The 21,879-nt window shown below is 39.2% G+C and overlaps 3 protein-coding genes across 4 annotated transcripts; 2 read left to right on the forward strand and 1 right to left on the reverse strand.

The window, feature by feature from the left end:
• Position 1: 1 nt before the first annotated feature.
• On the forward strand, positions 2-3,176 carry wdr77 (WD repeat domain 77). Its single transcript, XM_023280693.3, has 10 exons — positions 2-143; positions 526-711; positions 792-933; positions 1,018-1,067; positions 1,630-1,700; positions 1,912-1,969; positions 2,255-2,326; positions 2,405-2,513; positions 2,592-2,660; positions 2,741-3,176. Exons 1-10 carry the CDS (start codon positions 35-37, stop codon positions 2,886-2,888), a joined length of 1,014 nt encoding a protein of 337 aa, XP_023136461.1. The 5' UTR covers positions 2-34; the 3' UTR covers positions 2,889-3,176.
• Positions 3,177-3,974: 798 nt separating this feature from the next.
• On the reverse strand, positions 3,975-12,430 carry LOC111575518 (uncharacterized protein C6orf132 homolog). Its single transcript, XM_023280708.3, has 5 exons — positions 12,195-12,430; positions 9,879-9,967; positions 7,371-7,461; positions 4,932-6,933; positions 3,975-4,855 (listed from the first exon to the last, which is right to left on the reverse strand). Exons 1-5 carry the CDS (start codon positions 12,271-12,273, stop codon positions 4,759-4,761), a joined length of 2,358 nt encoding a protein of 785 aa, XP_023136476.1. The 5' UTR covers positions 12,274-12,430; the 3' UTR covers positions 3,975-4,758.
• si:ch211-103a14.5 (guanylyl cyclase-activating protein 1) lies at positions 12,175-20,891 on the forward strand. Of its 2 annotated transcripts, none has more exons than XM_023280716.3 (5): positions 12,175-12,525; positions 17,832-18,031; positions 18,720-18,869; positions 19,121-19,211; positions 19,598-20,891. In XM_023280716.3, the coding sequence occupies exons 1-5, from the start codon at positions 12,456-12,458 to the stop codon at positions 19,726-19,728; spliced, it is 642 nt and encodes a 213-aa protein (XP_023136484.2). In that variant the 5' UTR covers positions 12,175-12,455; the 3' UTR covers positions 19,729-20,891. The 2 variants fall into 2 exon arrangements, with proteins under 2 accessions (XP_023136484.2, XP_035808881.1); XM_035952988.2 differs by lacking the exon at positions 12,175-12,525 and adding an exon at positions 12,532-12,744.
• The last annotated feature ends 988 nt before the right edge of the window (positions 20,892-21,879 follow it).

The following is a 21,879-nucleotide window of genomic DNA, read 5'->3' on the forward strand; positions in this document are numbered from 1 at the left end:
TGTAGCTTGTGAAATTTTCAAGTGCACTGTCTGAATGAAAAGTGCAGTGGACACGAGCATGATCAAGGAGAACAAGTGGAACATCCCCCCCAATGCTCCAGCCTGCATGGAGAAGCATCTGTGTGCGGCGCAGTACAGAGCAGGTAGGAAAAGGACGAGCTAGCTGGGGGTTACTGTGGTAAACACGTGGTGCCGCTGCTTGATTATCGTTATTGAATGTGTTTACATCTTCACTGATCTGCAGGTGTCTTTTGGTAAAACTGCATATATGATCAAAAACAAGAATATTACCAAAACAAGATTTATGTTTGCATATAGCTGTGCACAGACTAACCAACCTGGCCAGATATTGTGCTTTTACATAAACTAATCTTTAAGCAAAATGCATTTCACAGCTTTAATATGTGCTGTTCTGTGAACTGAAGGAAAACAAAGGCTCTTAACTGTTCAGTTACGTAAGCTGTCAAGCCTAAGGTAAAATGCTGATGTGTTTAAACTGACTTTTCCCTTTGTTTGTCTTCACAGATGGCACCCTGCTGCTTGGTGCCTCCAGCCTCACTGGCAGGAGCTGGCAGGGATCTGTGTGGATCTACAGCGACCCTGAGCAGGCCCCTAGCGAGGGCTTCTGCAAAGCCGGCGTGCAGACTGAGGCTGGTGTCACAGATGTCAAATGGGTGTCAGAAAAAGGAGTTGTTGTAGCATCAGATTCAGGTGAGATAGAGTTTAACAGAAGCTGAATCAAACACAAGACTTACAATTTTACAAAAACTGGATTTGTTTTGACTGTGCAGGTGCCTTGGAGCTCTGGGAGCTGGCAGAGGACGAGCGCCTGTTGGTGAATCGATTTACCAAACATGACCATGACCATATTGTCACCACAGTGAGCCCTGTTCCTGGAGCAAGCAGTGCCATCACTGGCAGCATGGACTGCCGGTTAGATTGTTCTACACAGATATAACACAGTTGCATGTGTCACTTATTAACAGTGTATGAATAACAGTCCTCTCTTAATTACAGAATTAAAGTCTGGGATCTTAGTCAGGAGACAGTTGTCACTACATACAATGGTAAGAGAACATTTCAAAACTGATTCCAACAAACAGACAAAAGTAAATGGGCCATGCTTTCTCTTAAAAAATAAGAATATTTAACTCGGGTGTCGGTATAGATTTCATTTCACCTCTCTTCTCCACTGAATAACAGTTGAAAGTTCAGTCACCTCTGGTAGTCATAAGACCTGTACCTTTTGATAATTGCATATAAGTAGGTCATTTTTCTCTATCCTCACTTTTACCTGAATGTCTCACAATCATGTCAACAGACACAGACATTTTGTTGCCACATTCAGCCATGTGACCTTTTTTTTCTGCAGATCCGAGACTTTTTTGATTATTAGACTTTATTTTATTTTTTATGTGGATTTTTGCTAATGACACACAAACTACTGCAAGTACATTCACTTAAATGTTAGCCGCATGTATCCCACAATTGCCCATCATCATGTCTGTTGTGATTCAGGTGAAAAATTTTACATTATTAAAATAATTTGATAGCTGGCTGTTCAATATCTACTCTTAACAGACTGCCAAGGTCATAAATGAATATCTCCTAACTTTTCTCCTCCTCCAGTGCATACACAGCCGGTCAATTGCATTGCCTGCAGTCCTACAGATGATTCTCTCTTCATCTCCTGTGGCCAAGTATGATACTGATTAACAGTTTGTCTGCATTATTGTCAACACAATATAGTCACGAAAATGGATGGGACAGTAATTTCTTACCATGATTGTCATGCAGTAAAACAATAAAGCTGTAATTACTGTACCATATCTGTTAGAGTAGGGCGAGACCTGTAAAACTGCACTCTTAATCTAAACCCAACCTGTTGCAATCTTATCCTCAATCTTTCAGGACGGCCGTGTGTTAATGTGGGACAGAAGGAAGCCAAACAAACCTGCCTCAAAAATAGGTGAGCAACTGATCCTAACTCAATTTGGAGAACCAAGTGAAGACTTTATTACTTGTTGACAGAACTGGGATTTTTTGGTAGCTACACAAGAATCTTGGAAATCGGTGTCATTAGAAGTACCTTACTAGCTACTTATAGTTGTTTGTCTGACTGATTTGACAGGACTCTATCGTATTGATCAAAGAATCTATTAACAGCCTGTCTTGGAAATGTATCGTATCCCTTCAAGATCCAACCAATGCTATGATGCATCTTTTATTGCTGTCTTTGTGTTGTTTTTCTCAGATGTAGAGTCTCCCAGCTGCTCCCCCACCACTGTAGCTTGGCACCCCCACCACAGAAGCACCATTGCATTTGGTAAGGAACAGCCGCAGATTATTGAGTACTTTAAAGACGATCCCTGTATGTGTTTTTAATGTGTTCATTGTGTCTCAGGTGATGAGCTGGGCAGAGTGACCGTGAAGGATTTCCTGGGAACAGAGCCGGCTCGGGTGGAGAACGTCCACAGCCGCAGAGTTAACGGCCTCGCTTTCTCCACACACAAGTAAAAATACATAATGTCACAATCTCACAGTAGTCTTTCATTGCTTTTCTACAAAATAACAGCTCCTTTTTTCTCCAGTGCCTCCTTGCTAGCCTCCGTTAGTGATGACTGTTCTCTCGCTGTTATGAACACTGACCTGCAAGAAATGTAAGCGTTTACAACTGTTTTAAAAAGCACTCAGTCTCCTGTACTACTAAAGACACTAATCACATATTCTTGTTCTGTAGACACAGAGATCGGCGACACCGGGACTTCGTCAAAGGTGTGTGTTGGCTGCATAGCGGCTCCACCGGCCTCACCACAGTGGGCTGGGATCACCTCGTGCTTCACCACACCATTGGTTCAGCTGCTGGAGCTAACAGCTCCTCTTCTTAGACATCCAACACAATCTGTACTTTCCCTCTTGTACCTGAAACATGACAAAGATTATCTCAAAAATTAAGTGTTCTATGTCAGGAAATAAGGATTGAAGCATCTCGTCATTCACCACTCCAGATATGTGCACAATATCTGGACTTCTGCTCTCCCAGTCTGGCCTTAGACTCTGGCCTCTATCCACATCTTTCATACTGTAAAGCATTTTTCCATGTGTAATTAAATTTGAGGCAATTCATTTGTATTGCATTATTTTACATTAAAGGTAACTTAATGTTGTAATAGCAAGAGCTTTTTGATATTCCTTTGTGTTCCCTGAAATTTAATATTCAGACGGCTAAAGCTAAATTTACTGAGGAAGTAAAGAGTCTTATATTGTGTTTATGGGATTAATGATGAGGACACATAATACAAGAAAACATTGTGGCTGATCCAGGTCCCAGTTCGACACTGGTGGGTCAAAGGAGGGTAGTGTGTTATGTGTTTATGTCAGACAGGTGTGGGCGGTCAGCTCAGAAGTTAACAAGATTACAGCAGTGATTTTCACTAAGTGGCTGCTAAGGTGTCACTGCTCATCTGAGATCTAATGTTGTGGTCTGGCCTGGGATGCTGTAATGATGGACACATGATGGTACCAGCAGTTTAACCGTGTTTGTGTTTGTGTTTGTCAAATTACATGTGATTTGACATGTTTTGGTAAATAAGGAAAAATCTGCCTCAGCTAATAATTTAATCTTTGAAAACAATTTCTTTCTTTGCAGAATCTTAAAATTATTACTCGGTGCTGCTGTTATTGAAAGCAATAACATCCTCTGTTACCGTATTCTTTCTGTTAGTATGATGCGTGTTTGATTTGCACCTACAGTCTGAGCCACATCTCAGTTGATTCTGTCAGCAGTTATCATATCCTCGTGCAGTGTTGATAAGGAGATATTAGATAATGTATTAGCTGATGTGAATAATGAATATGTTGCGTGAATCATGTCATCAAGAGTTTCATACAGAGGAAATGATGATAAACACTTGTACTAAGACATCTTGACATGCACTCAAAGATTACATTTTACACAAAAAACACCAAAGACATCCAGTAACTGGTTGGTTTTATTTTCCGGACGGTGAGTTGTTGGACAGCATTTGCTGTGAATGAACATGGAAGTCAGTTTGATGAATATATAACCTTAACGTGTACATACAACTACATATTACAATGTCCAACTTCGATTTTAATTTTGTACAAACATATGTATCAAAATCAATCAATCAAAAATTTATTTGAAGATATGTACATTAATAACAAAATGCAACTATACTAACACATTTTACTGGAGTAAATTAACTTATATACTGACACTTTTTAGATCAATAAATATGAGAAACAGACTTGAGTACTCATCTGATTAACTTGGATTCGCTCCAGTCGACCTACATCATGTACATGTAACAGTGAAATAACATGAAAAACAACAAATATCTTGTATTTTACAATCAAAACTTTATGTTCTACATTACCCAAGTGGAATTAAGACTGATTAAAAGCCGTGGTTGAAAGGCAACATGTGCAACATATAGTTCTACGCTGAAAAAAGTAGCAGCAGCAGCAAAAAAAAATCTTCAAAAATAGTCCACCTGTTTGTGATACTTAAAAAATGTATACAATATATAAAAATGTAAAAGAGAATGCTTTGACAGAGTGCACTCAATAATTCATAACTGAGCAAATCTTTCTTATGAGACATTTTTTCCATATTTGTGTAACTGATTTATTCAAAGTGCCTTTACCCTGCCATTCAAATTCCTGCTAATGTATATTTTAAAAAATACAATCAATGTGCGCTTTATACAACAGATTTGTTCAATTTCCACAGAACTACGGTTCCCCTTTACTAACAAGAGTAATGGGCTGTTTGGTTCCAGGCCGAACTGTGAAAGTCATGCCATACTGATGTTTTGACTGTGGTCCGTTGCTGAAAAGAAGAACACACTGTGAGTGGGACAGTAACAAAAAATGAAAAGTTCAACTTAAAAGGTGAGAATTCTTACCTAGTAGGAGCTTTGATTGGTGAGGTGTCCTGATATTTTCTGGCCACTTTATTCTCCAACTCCCTCATGTCTAAGGTTGCAGCCTTGTTGACAACAGGGAAACTTTTGGTTTGCGGTTTGGCTTTGGGTACAACAGGGATTTTACCGTCCTCATCAGACAAAGGGGAGCCCCAGTCATCAGAACCAGGCTCTGTGTCCTTCACTGGACCCATTTTGTGGTCCATTTCCAGCATCTTCTTTTGTAAGATGCTCAGAAGAGTGGACTGACTGGGTGTGAGGTTGGCTGGTAGCTGAGTGGGGGCAGGCTTGGGTTTTATTTGGACTTGTGGCTTTGGTTTGACATGGAAGTCAGGAGGTGGGAGTTTGGGAGGTGCTGGGGGTGGAGGTTTTGGAGGATTTGGAGGATTTGGAGGAGGAGATGGAACGGGAGCTGGAGTGAGAAGGCTCACAGTTGGTGTTGGGGCCTTTTTCCTAGGAGGGTCAGGAGGAAGGATGGACGGCGGCGGCTCCATAAAGTTATCTAAATCGTCGAACTCTGGCGGTGGAGGGAGTAATGGCAAATTTAACTCCTCTTTATTGTCCTCAGGCTGTACACCCCTGGACTTTGAGAGACTTTGTTGTGAATTTTGTTTCTGCTCAGTCAGGTTGCTCATTGTTGGAGATGCAGCTGCTGTGATCCTACTGAGAGCTGGATTGGTAAATGGTGGCTGTTCCTTTATCACTGCAGGACTTCTGGATTTCTCTGGAGACTGAACAGTTTGTGTATTTTCCAAAGAACTAGCAGGTTTCAGGCTCGCCTGTAGCTTTTCTTCTGTGGATGTCTGAGAAGATGATGAACCTGACCTCGGGATTACAACAAAGGAATTGGGACTTGTGTCACTCGGGTGGATGCTTGCACTCACCGGCTCATTCTTCTTGGCACTGTCTTCCGGTGACAGGGAGTGATGAGTCGATCTGTGTCTGTCTCTTTCCTTTGCTGCCATTAAAAGAGCCAGCGGAGAGGCTGCATGTCCGTCTCTTGCCCCACTGGTTTCACTAGTCTTCAGGCTGCGTAGTTTACGATCCAATAACGGACTGAATCTGTGGCCGGCACTTGTAGATTCATCAGTTTTGTTCTTGATGGGCTCTGAATTCACCTGAGCAATAAGCTGAGGAGACTTCTGAGGTTGAGACCGGACTGGTTTGGGTATTTCTGGCGGTACCGAAACCGTCTCTGTTTTAGCCTCCTTTTTAATCTCAGGTACAGTTACCTGAGGAGGCTGGGTGATTTGTAAGTTAGCCTTTATCTCCTGTACATCTTTGGACACTGGTTTAGTTGGTGTAGACATGTTAGAGGCTTTCCCATCCACCTGGATGAGCACCGGCGCAGAGTTAACAGACCCAGAGTCTTCCAGAACCAACATCTGCTTACGTTTTGTGTCGCGATCCTCATACCCACCAAGAATTGAGGTCTTAGGAGCATTATACAGCTTTGCTGTGTTTTGGGGATTGAAGGTGGACAATGTGGGAGTCTGAACAGGGGGAGGTGGTGCAGGAGACTGTGGTGGGGAATCAATGCTGGACACGGAAGCCCATCTAATGGGTTTGGGGGGTGGCATCTTATGAGTCTTGTTTTGCTTTTCTGTAGGGAGCTGTGGTGGAGCAAATCTTGGATGCTCAGGAACCATGGCTGGTGATGGAGTAGAAATGGGTATAGATGATGCAGATCCAGAAGAGCAAGTAGATGGAGGCTTTGGTGGAGCCATTGGTGGCGGTTTTAGGAAGGAATAATCCTCTTCCTCCATGGACAGTGCTAGTGAAGTGGGTTTTGGTGCAGGCATAGGAGGAGGCTGAAGGATTGCTGGGTCTAGAGTGTTCAAATCGCCCAAGAAGTCTGGTGGAGGGATGAAATTGCCAGGAGGGGGAGGAGGTGCTGTAGAGGGAGGAGGAGGAACAAAAATTTCCCCTTCCACAATGTCAGGCACAGATATAACAGATCCATTGGACAAGTGACTTCCAAGAGCTGTGAAGGAAAACAGAGAATAACTGCTTTTGTACACTGTGGCGCACGAGCAGAAAACAGTATTTAATATTTGATGTTGCCCAACATTACAGAATTTACATCCATACTATATGAGAAAAGGTTAGTATTCAGAATTGATCAAAACTAAAATGAAATGCCTGTTATTCGCTTCCTCCTATAAATGCAAACACTCCCACTGTGTAAATATGCTGACCATCCGGCTCTTTGGACACTTTCAGGAGGGTTATTGAGCAATTGCCTGGACAAACATTTACCTGCCCGGCATTTTCCCCTTGCTATAATTGCTGTGATCCATCAACTGAGTCTGAGCAAAGACACCACAATTAATCCGGGTCTTTCTGAGGTTAAATACATGAATTCTAGCCTTTTTACTAAGTTAAACTTAGAGTACATAATAGAAGTAGTTGGACACTCACCTGAACCGTTGATCTTTGGCCCATTGACTGGGGGGAGCAGAGGGACTTTGGGTGTTGGGACGGCAAACCCTTGAAAACTGTCAGACGAGGACTGTGAGGAAGAAATCAAACACCATCAGATGGGGGCTTTTTCAAACTCCTTGACACAAGAAACAAAGCATGATTCAAGAACAGCAGTAAAGATCAGATAAACTCTACATCCGGGATTATAGGTGGATTTTTCACTCTTGAGGTGAACAAACCAGTTCTCAGTTCTGTCAATGTTCTCTTGAAATTCCAGAATGTTCGACACATAATACATTAATAGTAGCAATATTACAAAAGTTGCTGCTAAGTATCTGAATGTGCAATATGGTGATTCAAACACCTTATGATCATTTTAAGTTAACTCTGTAAAGCAACATTGCAATAAATACATTCTTTATGAAAATGCATGACTTTTTTAAAAAAATTCCATCACTATGAAACTGTAGGTGGAGGCTTTTAGAGGACATTTTTGTACACTACAGTCACATTTTATACACCACACTTTCACATACTTCAGCCATGAGGAAGATTTGGTGAATCAGAGGATACACCTATTATTCAACACATTGTTGTTAAAGCGGGCCTGGCTGAGAAAATTGCAGGCTGTCACTAAGATACCTGGGTCTTTGTGAGGGAGGGAGGAGACAAAAAAAAGGGAGAGAGAGTTTCTATTCTCTCCTCAGCCCAAACACCACCAAAAACAAACAGAGACTGTGTTGACATAATACAAATACAAGATTTTTGACATGGTATGCGGCATTCAAAAGAGCAGAAAATCATTCCAGCAGCATATTTTTACAGCTGATGATGCAAGTCTGCTGCCGCCCCTTTGGGTAATCAGCTTATACAATAAAGCAAAAAGCTCACAGCAGTTTTTTCAACTTTAGGCTGGTAATGACTTAGAATCTAAGAGTCTAAGACATTAAAGAATATAAATTTGTCTGACATCTACTTAATATCACACCTCAATGACACTCTGTTTTCTAATAATCCCACTTACGTAGCTGCTTGGAAAGGCGTGAACGCTGCTAAACACGATTTATGATCCAGTTTGATTTCATCTGCTTGTTCTCTGCGCTGTGACTCACTTTCATCTGTCGCAGCCATCAGAGCTGTCCTGCCCCTGTGCTGCTGGGTGTGCCACAGCCACATGCCTCAGATGCATTCATAGAACACTCCCAAACACTGACGTGAGGTGTGTGAACCAGAGCACAGATGAGCTTTTCATTTATATCTGCACCATGGTGATAAAACGGGAAGACTGTCAGTCATATGGACTGCTAATGTAGTGTGATGAGTCAAGATGTGTCTTCCCAAACCACTTAAAAATGAACTACTATCTCATAGGAGCATGTTGGGATGTCTCTTGCAATACAGAATGGTGGAATACTTATGGATGAAAAATATCAATGCCACAACATAATAAACTCTTATGCAAAGTCTTGAATTTAAAATCATACTTAAGGAAAAGTGCAAAAAACTGTTCTAATCATCAAAAGGTAAAGCGGTTAAGTAGAACTGCAAATTTTTGCTATCAAGGGTAGCGTGGGGTTAACAGTGTATTTACTTGTTAAGCTCATTGTATGTTTTTATGACATATTATTCTGTCAACTAACTTGTATATGTAATAGTCAGATACATTTAGTTGACTAAAAAGTAAAATATTTCCCTCAGACATGTAGCAGAGTAGAAGCAGCATTAAATGGAACTACGCTAATGAACTGTAGGACACAACTAAACTTAATGCTGGAGTGAACACTTTCTTTGCTACTGACAGTATTGTCAATGCTGTTTATACACAGTATGGCTATTTCATCTACAATTTGCTGACTACATCACAAGTTTCTAATTCGTATAGTAACTTCGTAGTGCAAATGTGATATTGTTTTTTCTGTTTTTGCTCTTTTCGTGCAGTGTGTTGGAACTGGGTATGAGTAATTATTTCGTGATTAACAATTAACTTAATTGTCAACTATTTTGATAATTGAATAATTTGTTTGAGTTGTTTCTGTTTTGCTTCTGTATGACCATAGACTAGACATCTGAGGTTCTCATTGTGGTCTTAGGTAAACACTGACTAGCATTTTTCACCATTTTCTGGCATTTTATGGACCAAATAACTCACTGATTAATGATAAATTAACTGACAGTGAAAACAATCTTTAGTTACAGCGGTAGTTGTGACCTGCAAAACAGTCTCCCTGATGATTTATGCTGTGGACAACATGTCGAGATAACATCCTATTCCAAGAAAAATGTGAACATTATCACTAATCAATGAGATATGAAAAATTAAGCCCCGAATGAACTGCTGAAACACTAAACTGTCCACTATCAAGTCATTTTCACTTGCAGGGTTAAGCAGTTCAGCCAATAGGGTGAAGACTGTCCACATGCAAATCTCATGTTATTTCAGCATCAGAAACTGGACGATGAACGTAAAAATCCATGTAAACTATGGAGCTTTACTGAGATACTCACAGAGTGATGCTTGACTGTGGGTCTGGCTCGCACGCTGGCCGTCCCTGACTCAGGGATTGCAGAGGACTCCAGCACCAACTCCACATTATCTGAAGGTAAAAGTAAAGCAGGATGTTAGACAGTTTTGACCTAGCATTTCTCCTCAGAACTCTGTGAAGAATTTGGCCCTAATGGACAAGCATTGTGGTTGGAGTAGGACACAGTAACCCTAATTGTGCAGGTAATGAGATGGTGTTTGCACCAAAGTGGCCTATTACCAGCTGTCAGTCAACCTGAGGATCTGCTTTGTGGCCGCTTGTTGCTGACAACAAAATAGCTCTACAAAGCTGAACCGATGAATGTCGTCTTTATTTACATCTCACCATTGTGTTGCAGTGAAAGCTCAGACATGGTGGCAACTGAGGCTAATTACAGCCACGCAGCTTGTAGCGTGCAACACAGTAATGTTAAAGAAAAGTGTTATTTCCAAATAGTTTATCTGTTTTTACAGCTTGTCAGCCTGATTGTACTGATTGAAAAACTTAAGTTAAATCCACTTAAATCACTCATTCTACTGTCTCACTATTAAACACTTCTTTCAGATGTCTTTACCTATTTATTGTTGTTAGTGCAAACAGTGAAGCATAATGATCTGACTTTTAAGTCAATGTGGTTGATAGATTATTTCTATAATTACAATCTTTTAAGTCCCTCCTGTAACTGGAGAGAAAACAATGACCTGTCTTTCTATATCTCACTTTCATTTCTGCTGAAATCAAATATAATCTTAGATCCAGTTTGCAGGGGCAGGTGAGTAAAAAGAGCAGTGAGGCAAAGTCCCAGTAACTAAACGTATCTGTAACCAACTTGAGAAATAGAAGAACAAACAGTGACAGTTCTAAACTATCGGTAATATCAGAGGTCACTGGAGTCGGCTGGAGAGAACAAACCAAGTACGTTCCTGTGCTGTTCATTCCAATGTCAGACATGTTTGTCCGGTAAGTGACTGATGAAAGACACTTGACACTGAGAGGCACTTAGTCTGTGTTCTTCCAGCTCTCTGAGGCAGCATTTTTCATCAGGGTTTCAGAGAAAGCGTCTGAAGAGGACGATATTATAAACAAGGAAAGTAAAGTGTTGTTTTTCCTTCACATTTCTTTCTGTCATAAAGTACAGTAAGCACGATGTTCACACACTCATAAACACAATAAAATGATGATGTCACTGTAGGAAAATGTGACAACTCAGTGTGACCCACTACAGGATGAATCCTCTGTGGTGTTAAACCAGTCTAACCAAATTATTAGTTTCCCTGTTGCACCCCATCCCGATCTACATGCACAAATGTTCTTTCTCATGTTGCAACTTTGCATTTCAGTTGCTTGTTTTTTTACTGCTCTCTCCAGTCAAATGGAACTAATGTTCCGTGGAGCTGAGCCACTTATCCGATATCAGTTCATAAAAGTAGATATTCCCCAGGATTTGAGCTCCTGTAATATTGAGATAAAGCGTGCAGGTTGTCATTTCCTGATCTGGAAGGTGGCTTTACATTCAAGCAATGGCTGGTCATCATTCATATGACTAGTGGGCACTTTGCAATAGTGTACTTTCTGATAATTTGTGAGAAAAATCTGATTACGATCCTGTTATCATTTTTTTTTACAGCTTTCAGCTGCAACTCTGTCCAAAGCCGACACAGTTTGACCAGGTCTTGTGGTGTTTATAGAACTTCTTATATGTGTTCTACTAATATTTAGTTAAAATTAATGAAATAGTAGCAGATTTTTGTTTTTATCTGTCCAATCATCAGATATTTCACCTTTAATACCTCAAGATGACATCACGATCACCACTACACATCATTTTGTTGTGTACCTGGGAATAAGTGAACAACACCCAAACTCAGTAACACATCAGCTAAAATTTAAATTACAGAATTCTGGATCTAAATGACATGAGTTAGATCTAAGTGGACAGATTTTTTTTAATATAATAAAGGGTAGGTCAGTACAAATAGGTGAGGTCACCCAGTTTGTTCAAGGAGGAACATTAACATTAAATAACATTCATGGTTTTTTCACATTCCCTCAGTGAGATCTGCTGCTGCCTGTTCACCAAAATAAATCTTTTAAAACACTAATATAGTAAATAACGTTCAGATTTCCTTTAGGATTCACTTATATCAGTTGATCTTAAGTCTACATATGGGAGCTTCGTGGCAACTTTTGTCCATTTCAACACCAAGTCCAAAGGTCGTGTTATTCTTCCCTGAAAGCTCCATGTAAACACTAACTCTTCATTCTAGTGCACAATAAGGCCTGTGCGCTCTGTACTCACCCATGTCCTTCATTTTGATATTGGTGTCGAACAGAGATTGGTTCTTTCGACCCAAAAAGTTCAGCGGCCCCCTCTTCATGCTTATTGATCAGTTGATTGCAGTCTACGGCTCGGCGGGGATCATTGGCACATGATTGATCGGCAGATAAATCCGAGGCGAAGCGCAGGGGTGGCGAGATTGCGCGACAGGTGTACCGCTGGGCCCGCAGGTGAACCTGGCTCCTGTGATTTGGTGCAAACTTTTCTGTACGGGGAGAGAAAATGGAGCAAACCCCGCCCACTGCTGCTGCTTTCATGCGCCTCCCTGTTGGTGCTCCACTCCCAGCTGCAGGTGAGGCCCAGGATCTGCTGTCAGACACATTCCTGCACGAACCTCACCAGCTGGATGAAGGAGCTGCTGTAGATCATCCTCATCCTCTGCTCCTCGCAGCACGGTGGTCTACATGATGATGATGATGATGATGATGATGATGATGGGAGTGTGGCTGGAGGAAGCAGGCTATCATAAACAGAAGTAGGGCACAGTTACAGCAGGTTTGCAAGCAGCCAGGTGAGATTTTATGTTGCATGGATCACTATCAGAAAATAAGATGTTGATGAGAAATAATAATTAAAAAAGGGGTTATAAATTTGATCATAAATACCTTCAGCACTGCACTAAAATACAACTTTAATCTGTTTACAATGTCATTAATTGCTACTTGGTACCAGCAGACTATATTTGGAAATGATATTTGAAGTACAAAACGTGATCAATTCGTCAAACTAAACTACTCATATGTGTTGATGCATCAGTAAAAGTAACATGATAGTGACAGGGTTCTTTTTTCTTTTCTTTTTTTTTACTGACTATACTTTTGCAGTTTTGCTGGTAACTGAGTATTTTATTGTGTGTTTTGCTGCTTTTACTGAAGTGATTTATACGAATCCACTTGAATCGCATCTCTCTATGTGATGCACATTCAATACCATAACACAAATTAAAGGGAGTTTGTAAAAACGTGACAATAAAATGAAATAGAAAGAGAAACATAAAACTGTTGGAGTAAAAGGTTGTAAAAAAAAAATATATATATATATGTGCCGGCCTGTACAGGTGACTGAAGCAAAACAGTAAAACTCTGAGCATCTTGAGAAGAAGTATTGAGCAACATTTGGTCGGATGTATTAGAAACATGGGGGATAACCATTTTGGAAGCGATCAAAATTTTTATACTTAGTAAACAAATCGGAGGCTCATATGATCTAGTCTGTAGTAGAGATATATGTTCTCTAATTTAATGTTTGCCTGAAGCCTGAACAAAACTAATCAGTAACTGTTCTACTGTTTATCCCTCTGGGTATTTGCTCAGTTGCTTATTAGGTCAATTTAGAAAATGAAGTTTCTGTTATGAATCCGTTTTTTAATCTTTATGAGAAATCTGTGTCATTGCTCAGGTGTAATCTGAAACCAATGGTATTACTTACCTAAAGACGGTGAAGCATGTGACTTATGTAAGCAGGATAACTGTAAAGATGATGCTGAAGAGCCTTGACTAAAGAGGATCAAGGATCCTCTCGGGCTGAGCCGACCCCCTGACAGCTGCCCTACAGCAGCATTCACTCACTGAGAATATGAGCTAAATGACCACCTTTGTTCTGTCGCTGCCCTAAAACCAAGGAGATTAGTCGATATGTTTGTTTATGGAGTACACTCCAGAAGCATTTTTCCTATATTCAGATGCTGTTAAGACCTTCTTTAAGTATTCCAACATTGTACTTAGAGCAGATCTTGAGTACTTTTACTCTACATGAGCATTTAATTTTATGCTACTTAATATTTGACTGACCAGAATTCAGAGGGAAATGTTTTACTTGCTGCCCCACTATTTTAATTTTACAGCTACAGTGACTAGTGTCTCTGTGCATTAAATTACAACAACAACAATAATAACAATAATATATCTGTAAGTATATTCTTTGTTATGTACTGTATGTATGTTGATACATTGGACAAAATTAAATGTAATGCAGTCCAGCACACTGCTATCCAATCCCATTATGAAGTTAATAATTGGCTAAATAGAAAAATAGAATCATCATTATTTTTGAAAATTTAGAAGCCTTGTTTTGGATTGCAATGCATTTCACAGTTGTAACAGATTAGGTGACTGCTGTAGAGAGTAGACAGTATATCTGTACAAAGTACAGTCTATCAGCAGTCTATCTAAGCATCCCCTTTGACCAGATTTAATTCAATTTATCTTATTTTATTTATATAGTGCCAGTTCACTACATATTACATCTCGATGCAGTTTACATAGTAAGATAAAAACCTTACACAACTATCCTGAGAAACACAAGATCCCTTTCAGCAAGACTTGGCAACAGGGGGAAGAAAAGAAAGCGTCAGTAATGATTTCAGGTGAAACTTCCTGGGAGGAACTCTTATTACTTCAGAGTTATCCTGGAAGCTTATGATGAGATCCAGCTGTAATTTACTGTTTGAAACCAAATTTGAGGCACTTTTTGTTAATACCATAAGAATAAAATATACATATGCTGGATAACTGATGTGGTTGAAAGTTTCAGACAACAGCAGTGAATCAGTATTTCAGATGTCTGATAAGATGAGTAAGAATTCACTGTTTATGTTGCTTGGCAACAGTAAAATCATAAGATTGCTAAAACAAATAATCATCCCATTTAAATACACATAATATTGTAACAATAACAGAGGCTAGTTTGAGGTCATTACCTGTTGATACTTGCAGTACATTTTGCAAATCATAATTTATTGATTGGCAAATGTACACTTATAAACATAAATTATAGTTACAGAAGTGAATCTAGAACTAGTTTAGGCCTCATGCCTTTAATTACATAACTGCAGGATTTTTAAAATATTTATGCTGTCCACAAAAACCAGTCTGTCTTTTCCTCCTATTGGCTACAGTCACAGTGTTTCTATCAACTTTGTCTGTCGCACCTAAACCCAGTTTGTACTGGAGACAAACCAGACCGGTCCATCCGGTTCCTCTGTCCTTGGTGGAAATCCATCATGCCGTCTGCTGAAATGTGAAGAATGTGCTGGCATGAGCCTTTAATGTTTACTGCTTTACAGAGCCCAACATACGGCACAGCTCTGACCAGAATCAGACACCAGTGGTGACAGTTTAACATCCCACTGAGCTCTTTGAGTCATTTTATTATTTATATTTAGTTACCTGTTAGCACATTAGGCTTGTTCTGGGAAGAGACTTTTATTCGAGTGACAAAAATACTTTTTAATGTTATTTAAACTAATAAAGACACTTTACACAAGTAATAAAAGTTTAATTATGTTTTATATGACCACAGCGGCAACAGTTAATTTTCTCTTATTGGCTTTGTTCCCCTTTGTTGCCATTTTTGCTACAAATCACTGTAGACTGGGAAAATCCAAACTGAGTACAAAGTTCACAGTATTTTTCTACAGAACTTAAAGTAAAAGGAAATGAAGGCTGTAAAAGTATTTTTGTATTCCATTACAATGACTCACTTGGAATGAGAGTACAGCTGAAATCTGAACTAAAATTTATTGTGCGGAAAAAATGTGTTCAGTTACTAACACAGCACTTACAGAGTACTGCAGGATCGCACACCCACATGATTGTTTCATTTTCATAGATACAAAGCAGCTCCGGTAAAAACTATTTTATATAAAGGTCTGCGGTTTGTACAGATTAATAGTGAAAGTGTCTCTGAAGAGAGACGCTGCTGCAGGCTTTGTAATGGTTATTTTATTGGCAGATGGTGTTTTCAGTCTGTCTGTGTTGTGTAGTGGTTGTCTGCTGTCAGTCTGTTTCCTGTGTACCTGTGTGCTAGTCTTTCACCAGCTTTTCATTGCACTATTTCAGAGTGATTTATGTTTGTTGATGTAATACGATCGAGTTACATACTTCAGTCACTACATCATAATGCTGCCGAACCTTACCATTGTTGGTTTAGCTTTATATTCTTTTTCATGGTGGCTGTGTAACAACTGCCCAGAGACTAGAGGTGGAAGATACATTTGGAAGACTCTATGGCTAACTAGTTTTATTAATGTGCACACTTCCTGTTAAACAAACCACTAAAAAAATTAAATGAAATGCTTTTCTCATCTAGTGATGGAATCAGTAATCCTCACGAAGCTATAAGCGTAGCTAAATACTATTAAGTAAGAGCTCAGTGTACTGAGCCTTTAACATGCTGTACCATGCTGCTGTAACGTCGATCACTCTTACATCTGAAGTTTCTTGAGGCCAAAAAACAGATCTGACAGTGGATGGAGAGTCTGACCCAGTGACAGTCTTTCCTCCTGTGAAACCAGGGGAACCTGAGCCATCAAGCACGAGAAGGATCAAGGAAAAAATATTCATGAAAGTATATTTTGAAGCTTTTGTTGAACTGCAATGATCTGCAAAAGCTGCAAAACTGCCTGCTTTCTAACTAACTTTCTAAATACATTGTACGTGCAGACTGAACCTGTGTGAACCTCTGAGTTTATCTCCTGGTTTCTCCTCAGTGTCGTTGATCCCTCACTGTTGAAGTTGCAGTAATAGAGCAGCAACAGATTTACAGCGTTGGCTGATGTGCGGACGAAAGGCCCAGCTTCCAGTGAGTCGAATGAACTGAAGTTGACTCCAGCCGTGGCCTTTATTTCACCTGTAGGACAATGACAGCACTCTGACATTTCACAAGACTGTGAGGAAGATGCTCCACATGCAATCAATCAGCTTTAAAAAGATTTTTTTTTTTTTTGCAGGGGGGGCTTTGGAAGCGGCAGTGTTGTCTGTTGGTTCATCCACCACAATGTTCCAAACTGAAAAACAACTACTGGCTACTTTGCTGTGGAATATGATTTATGCACTCATAGATGAAACGTCCAGACTTTAATCTCCTGACTTTCCATGTCACGTCCAGATATCATTTTTGTGCTGCTGTGGTTTATAGCAAAAAAACAGTTAAACACATGAAATTCCCATTAGGCTCAGATATTTAATGTCAGCATTGATATTGCTGTCCTGGCATGTGGGCATGTATACAAAGCAGAGACTAAAGACAAGCAGAAATAGAAGCAAAAGCACTGTTGTTTATTCAAGTTCACCAATATATGGGACACCTTGTTTTCACATCTCATTGCAATACAGTGGAGTATATATTTACCAAAGATTATTTATCACACCTCATTTGCAGTAAAATTAGGTGAAAAAACAAACCATGGAAGAAGTTTTTAGTCATTTATTGAGAAGAAATCATGACTTGATGATGTTAACTTATTCATGTCCACTAATCTAAATAATGCACATTTATCCAAGAACGGATAAAAGTGCATCAATTTGTCAGAAATCTCACCCATTATTTTTTTGGCAGCTGGTGTCATCCTGTACAGCAGGATTTTTCTCTGCTCTTAGGTCTCTTTAATTAGTTAAGTCTTCACTAACAACCAAAGTGGATTACAGCTTCTGAGCTTTTCACACAGAGAGACGATTGGCCCAAAGAGATTCCTGCTGCTGGTTTCACTTCGCAAACTGATGCTGAAGGGGCTCTGTGGATACAATACATTCCTGCTATGGTTTTTATATGACTTTTTCTTTTCCTTTTCTTTTTTATATTTTTATTCCTAAAAAACAGACATGGGAAACAGCAATGGACCGGATATGGAGGAACTGCAGGCCTGCGAGAGTCATCAGTGGTACAGAAAATTTATGACCGAGTGTCCATCAGGACTTCTCACCTTCTACGAGTTCAAAAAATTCTTTGGTCTGAAGAATCTGACGGAGTCATCAAATGCATATGTGCTTACCATGTTTACAACATTTGACATGAATGATGTAAGATAACTTTTTATATTCTATCTGGATTATACATTTATTTTAATGTTATTGTGTGAGTAAAGATGAATGTTAAAGATTACTAAAGAGTAGTTGCTTTTTATATTTTTTTGCATTGACAGACTTTGGGGATTATATCCATTGTACACAAAGAGAAAAAGCTTTGGTTCACTCAAAAATTATTTATTTAATTTATTATTAGATCCCTGTTGTTATGAATAATGCTACTCACACTAATAATATGCTGCTATGCTTCTACAACTATATTTTCCTGTCTATTTAAAGGTTAAGGGAAATGTATACAAACAGAACTATATGATGATATATGTCATTGTCTGCTTGTGTTTTGTTTGGAAGAAAAATTATTTCTGTCTCAGAAGAACTTAGCCTATTACAGGGGGAGCTTAACCTGCCAATGCTGACCTACTACCTTAAACTAGACTACTGCTACCTCCTTATGGACACATGTGAACTAGTGGCAGGTGTACACCCACTGACTGAGAATGAGTTTCAGCCATAAATCTGACCCTTTTAGCATCTAGGAATGCATTATGAGGTCAGCATCACTTTAAAACAAATTATTCAATAGTGAAGCAACAGTGATCAATGCTTGCTAGCTTCTTACATTGTCTCACATGCAATATTTCCCTGCTAGTGACAGTGTTGACTGTTTGCTGTGCTTTTCCAGGATGGCTTCATTGATTTCATGGAGTACGTAGCTGCTCTGAGCCTGGTGCTGAAGGGAAAGGTGCAGCAGAAGCTCCGCTGGTACTTCAAACTGTATGATATAGATGGGAGCGGCTGCATTGACCGCGAGGAGCTGCTGCTTATAATTAAGGTGAGCATGAGCCTTTATGACATCGTTAAAGCTTGGCTTACTGACAGACCTGAGAATATCCCAAGTCCTGAAACAACCTGCTAAGACCACTTAGATGTGACTGGGACAGAAATCCCACCTCAGACTGTAGAGGTGCAAAGTGTGGAGGCAAAGCTGACAGTCTGCTGACATCTGCTGGCTGGAAAATGTAGCAGAGGAGTAGAATGTGTGTCAGTTTTCAACACTGTCTGCTGTCTTTGTGTCATGGTTAGTCCATCAGAGCAATCAATGGAATTCCTCATGAGATGTCAGCAGAGGACTTTGCCAACATGGTGTTTGACAAGATTGACATCAATGGAGACGGTAAGACCACTGAACTGTATCACCATCGAAGCAACTACATCAACATCAAGATCAATATCTATATTTATATCTATATATCTATATACCCACATATGTATATCTATATTTATACCTATATATTTATATCTCTATGAACAGCTACATCTATATTTATATATCCATCTCCATCTATAGCCATAAATATACATATATATATATATATATATTTATTTATTTATGTATATACAGCTACATCTATATCTATGCATTGCAGTCTAACTGTGTAAGATAAAACTTCATTAATCCTGAAATTCCTTAAATAATGCTAATTTGTGCAAATTATTCACACCACTTGAATCTCTATTGTTACCAATGTTGAAGAATGTTTGTATTTATCTCAATTCTAGGTGAACTGTCCTATGAAGAGTTCATGGAAGGGGTTCAGAATGACGAAATGCTGCTGAAGATGCTAACGGAGAGTCTGGACCTCACGCATATTGTCCAAAAAATTCAAGGAGAGATGAAGGGCGACATCTAATCCTCCAACTTTATGGACCCTGAAATACATATTTATGTGTAACTGTGCCACAATGTGAAAATGTGGAGTCACATTTAACTCACAAGACATCATGAGGACAAATGGATGTGGATCAGTTTTCTAGGTGACTGTCAAAGGAAAATACTAGGGTGTTCACCTGCATACATCCATTGACCAGCAAAGAGTTTTTATCTATCGAGAAGATTCGCAGACTGGACTTTAAAATTATGCAACTTTATCAATTCTAATGCTTTCAAACTGGACCTATAGGTTTTCCTTGCAGAAGCAGGTTTTCATATCAACAATCTTTGTACAGATGCAGCAAGAATTCCCAGTGAGATGAAAATGTTGCTTCAGGATAAATGTCCTCTTGTTGTCATTGAGCAGCTTCAGCAGGCCGGTTTTATGAAGACAAGCTGATCTTATTCCATGGGGCTGTTTCAGGATTCAGATGCTTCCTCTGCTGACTCCAGCTGAAACAAGCACTGCATGATTACTATCTAGTTTGTATCATGTGCCATTATTGCCATTTGATATTTAAATTTTAGATGTTTAAGAATACCCATTGCTGGTTGAATATGGAGGCTTTTTCACTTCCTCAGTTGTTTCACATATTGTAGATCTCCCGACATTACCCCCCTTCTGCACAGTTATTATATTATATTTTGTATGTATTTTTGTAAAGCCATTACAGCAAAGGCTCTTTTTTATACTTTGAATGAATTAGATGTTTGATTTAAATCTACTGGAAGGCAAAGTATATTTCAAAATAAAAGACAACAGTAAATATTGTGATCTTGTTTGATTCCAGCTCCTTCTGTTGTTTAGTCCATCAGGATGTGTCTATTTATGATTTTTTTTCCTAAGTGACCTTTCAAATTGTACTATCGCTGAATAAGTGTGAAGAACTGGCCAACAACTCTGTGACTCTTGTGGTTTTTTTTCTCATAAACTGAAATTAGTAAGATAAGTTTCTAGACATTATCAGGTCTATTGACTCGAGAGTTTGTGTTTAAAAAAGGTTTAAATATATATTTTTTGATAAATATTCCCGAAGATGTCAGACAGATCAGAATCTACCACGTGTGTGACCAAATACATTTTGTTGTAAAGTGTTACTATGTAAGAAGAAAACCCAACATTAAAAAATGACAGTGCTCAGAGATGTGTTCATTCATTCTTCAAGTACCTCAGTGTGAACCCTTATTATGAAATGACAAACAAGACATCTGTGTAATCCTAAGAGCTTCATCAAAAGCAACTCCAGTTTTGGTCCTTAAAGTTTTTCACCTTTCATCCGAGAGCTGAAACATCCTCAGAAACCACAATGAGACATCCTGTTGCATCATGGTGCATGTGGTTGTTGGCGATGGCGGAATTATTTCAAATGTGAAGTTTGATGAGAAGACAATTGCCAAATTTCACAAATAAGACATGGATTTCTTTAAAAGCAGTTTCGGGTGACCTTATGTTCCCTTGGTTCTCAACTATTTTGGCTTGTCGTGCTTTAAAATATAGTAGCATACACATGGGGAGTTTCAGCTTTTGAGTTTTGCCTCTGGATTGTTTCATGTGACTGAATTTAATTTCGATTTCAGTTTTACTTATATAGCACCAGTTCATAACAAATGTCATCCCATGCAGTTTACATAGTAAGGTAAAGACCTTATGATTTTTAAACAAGGAACAGAGAACCCACTAATCCAAAGTTGCTTTTAGATTCCCTATGAGCAAGCAATCAACGACTGTGGGAAGGAACCGAAAACCCTTTAACCGAGAGGAAATTTAGTGGCCTGAAGACAAAAAAGTTAGGCCACATTTCATAAAAAGAAGGCAAAATTTAGAGAGAAATCAGAAAAAACAAACCTAAATGTGGGTAACATAAGTATTATATTGTTTTTTATTCACTATAATCATCTGGTGACCTCTTTCAGTCCACATATCATGAATTCTTGGGAGCTCTGCTCCTACAGCATCATTTAGGATGCAGCCAGCCTCTACAGGCCTTTACAGCATCTATTCACATGTAGGTATGCTAAAACACATCATGAGCATCACACAAACATTATTATGCACATTAAACTGAAACCAGGAAAAACAAGGGACAGATGCAGACACACGTTCTCTGCATCATGAGCACCAGTTTCAGGG

Source organism: Amphiprion ocellaris, chromosome 5, assembly GCF_022539595.1.
Source record: "Amphiprion ocellaris isolate individual 3 ecotype Okinawa chromosome 5, ASM2253959v1, whole genome shotgun sequence".
NCBI lineage: Eukaryota > Metazoa > Chordata > Actinopteri > Pomacentridae > Amphiprion > Amphiprion ocellaris.

Excerpts from the sequence above, each read along its gene's own strand:
- LOC111575518 (XM_023280708.3), bottom strand. The coding sequence starts at position 12,273 with ATGAAGAGGGGGCCGCTGAACTTTTTGGGTCGAAAGAACCAATCTCTG. Across the intron at positions 9,968-12,194 it reads TATCAAAATGAAGGACATGG|ATAATGTGGAGTTGGTGCTG; the intron begins GTGAGTACAGAG and ends TTTTACCTTCAG. Across the intron at positions 4,856-4,931 it reads CCAATCAAAGCTCCTACTAG|CAACGGACCACAGTCAAAAC; the intron begins GTAAGAATTCTC and ends TCTTCTTTTCAG.
- si:ch211-103a14.5 (XM_023280716.3), top strand. The coding sequence starts at position 12,456 with ATGGAGCAAACCCCGCCCACTGCTGCTGCTTTCATGCGCCTCCCTGTT. Across the intron at positions 12,526-17,831 it reads TGCTCCACTCCCAGCTGCAG|ACATGGGAAACAGCAATGGA; the intron begins GTGAGGCCCAGG and ends CCTAAAAAACAG. Across the intron at positions 18,870-19,120 it reads AGCTGCTGCTTATAATTAAG|TCCATCAGAGCAATCAATGG; the intron begins GTGAGCATGAGC and ends TGTCATGGTTAG.
- wdr77 (XM_023280693.3), top strand. The coding sequence starts at position 35 with ATGAAAAGTGCAGTGGACACGAGCATGATCAAGGAGAACAAGTGGAAC. Across the intron at positions 934-1,017 it reads ACTGGCAGCATGGACTGCCG|AATTAAAGTCTGGGATCTTA; the intron begins GTTAGATTGTTC and ends TCTTAATTACAG. Across the intron at positions 2,661-2,740 it reads AACACTGACCTGCAAGAAAT|ACACAGAGATCGGCGACACC; the intron begins GTAAGCGTTTAC and ends CTTGTTCTGTAG.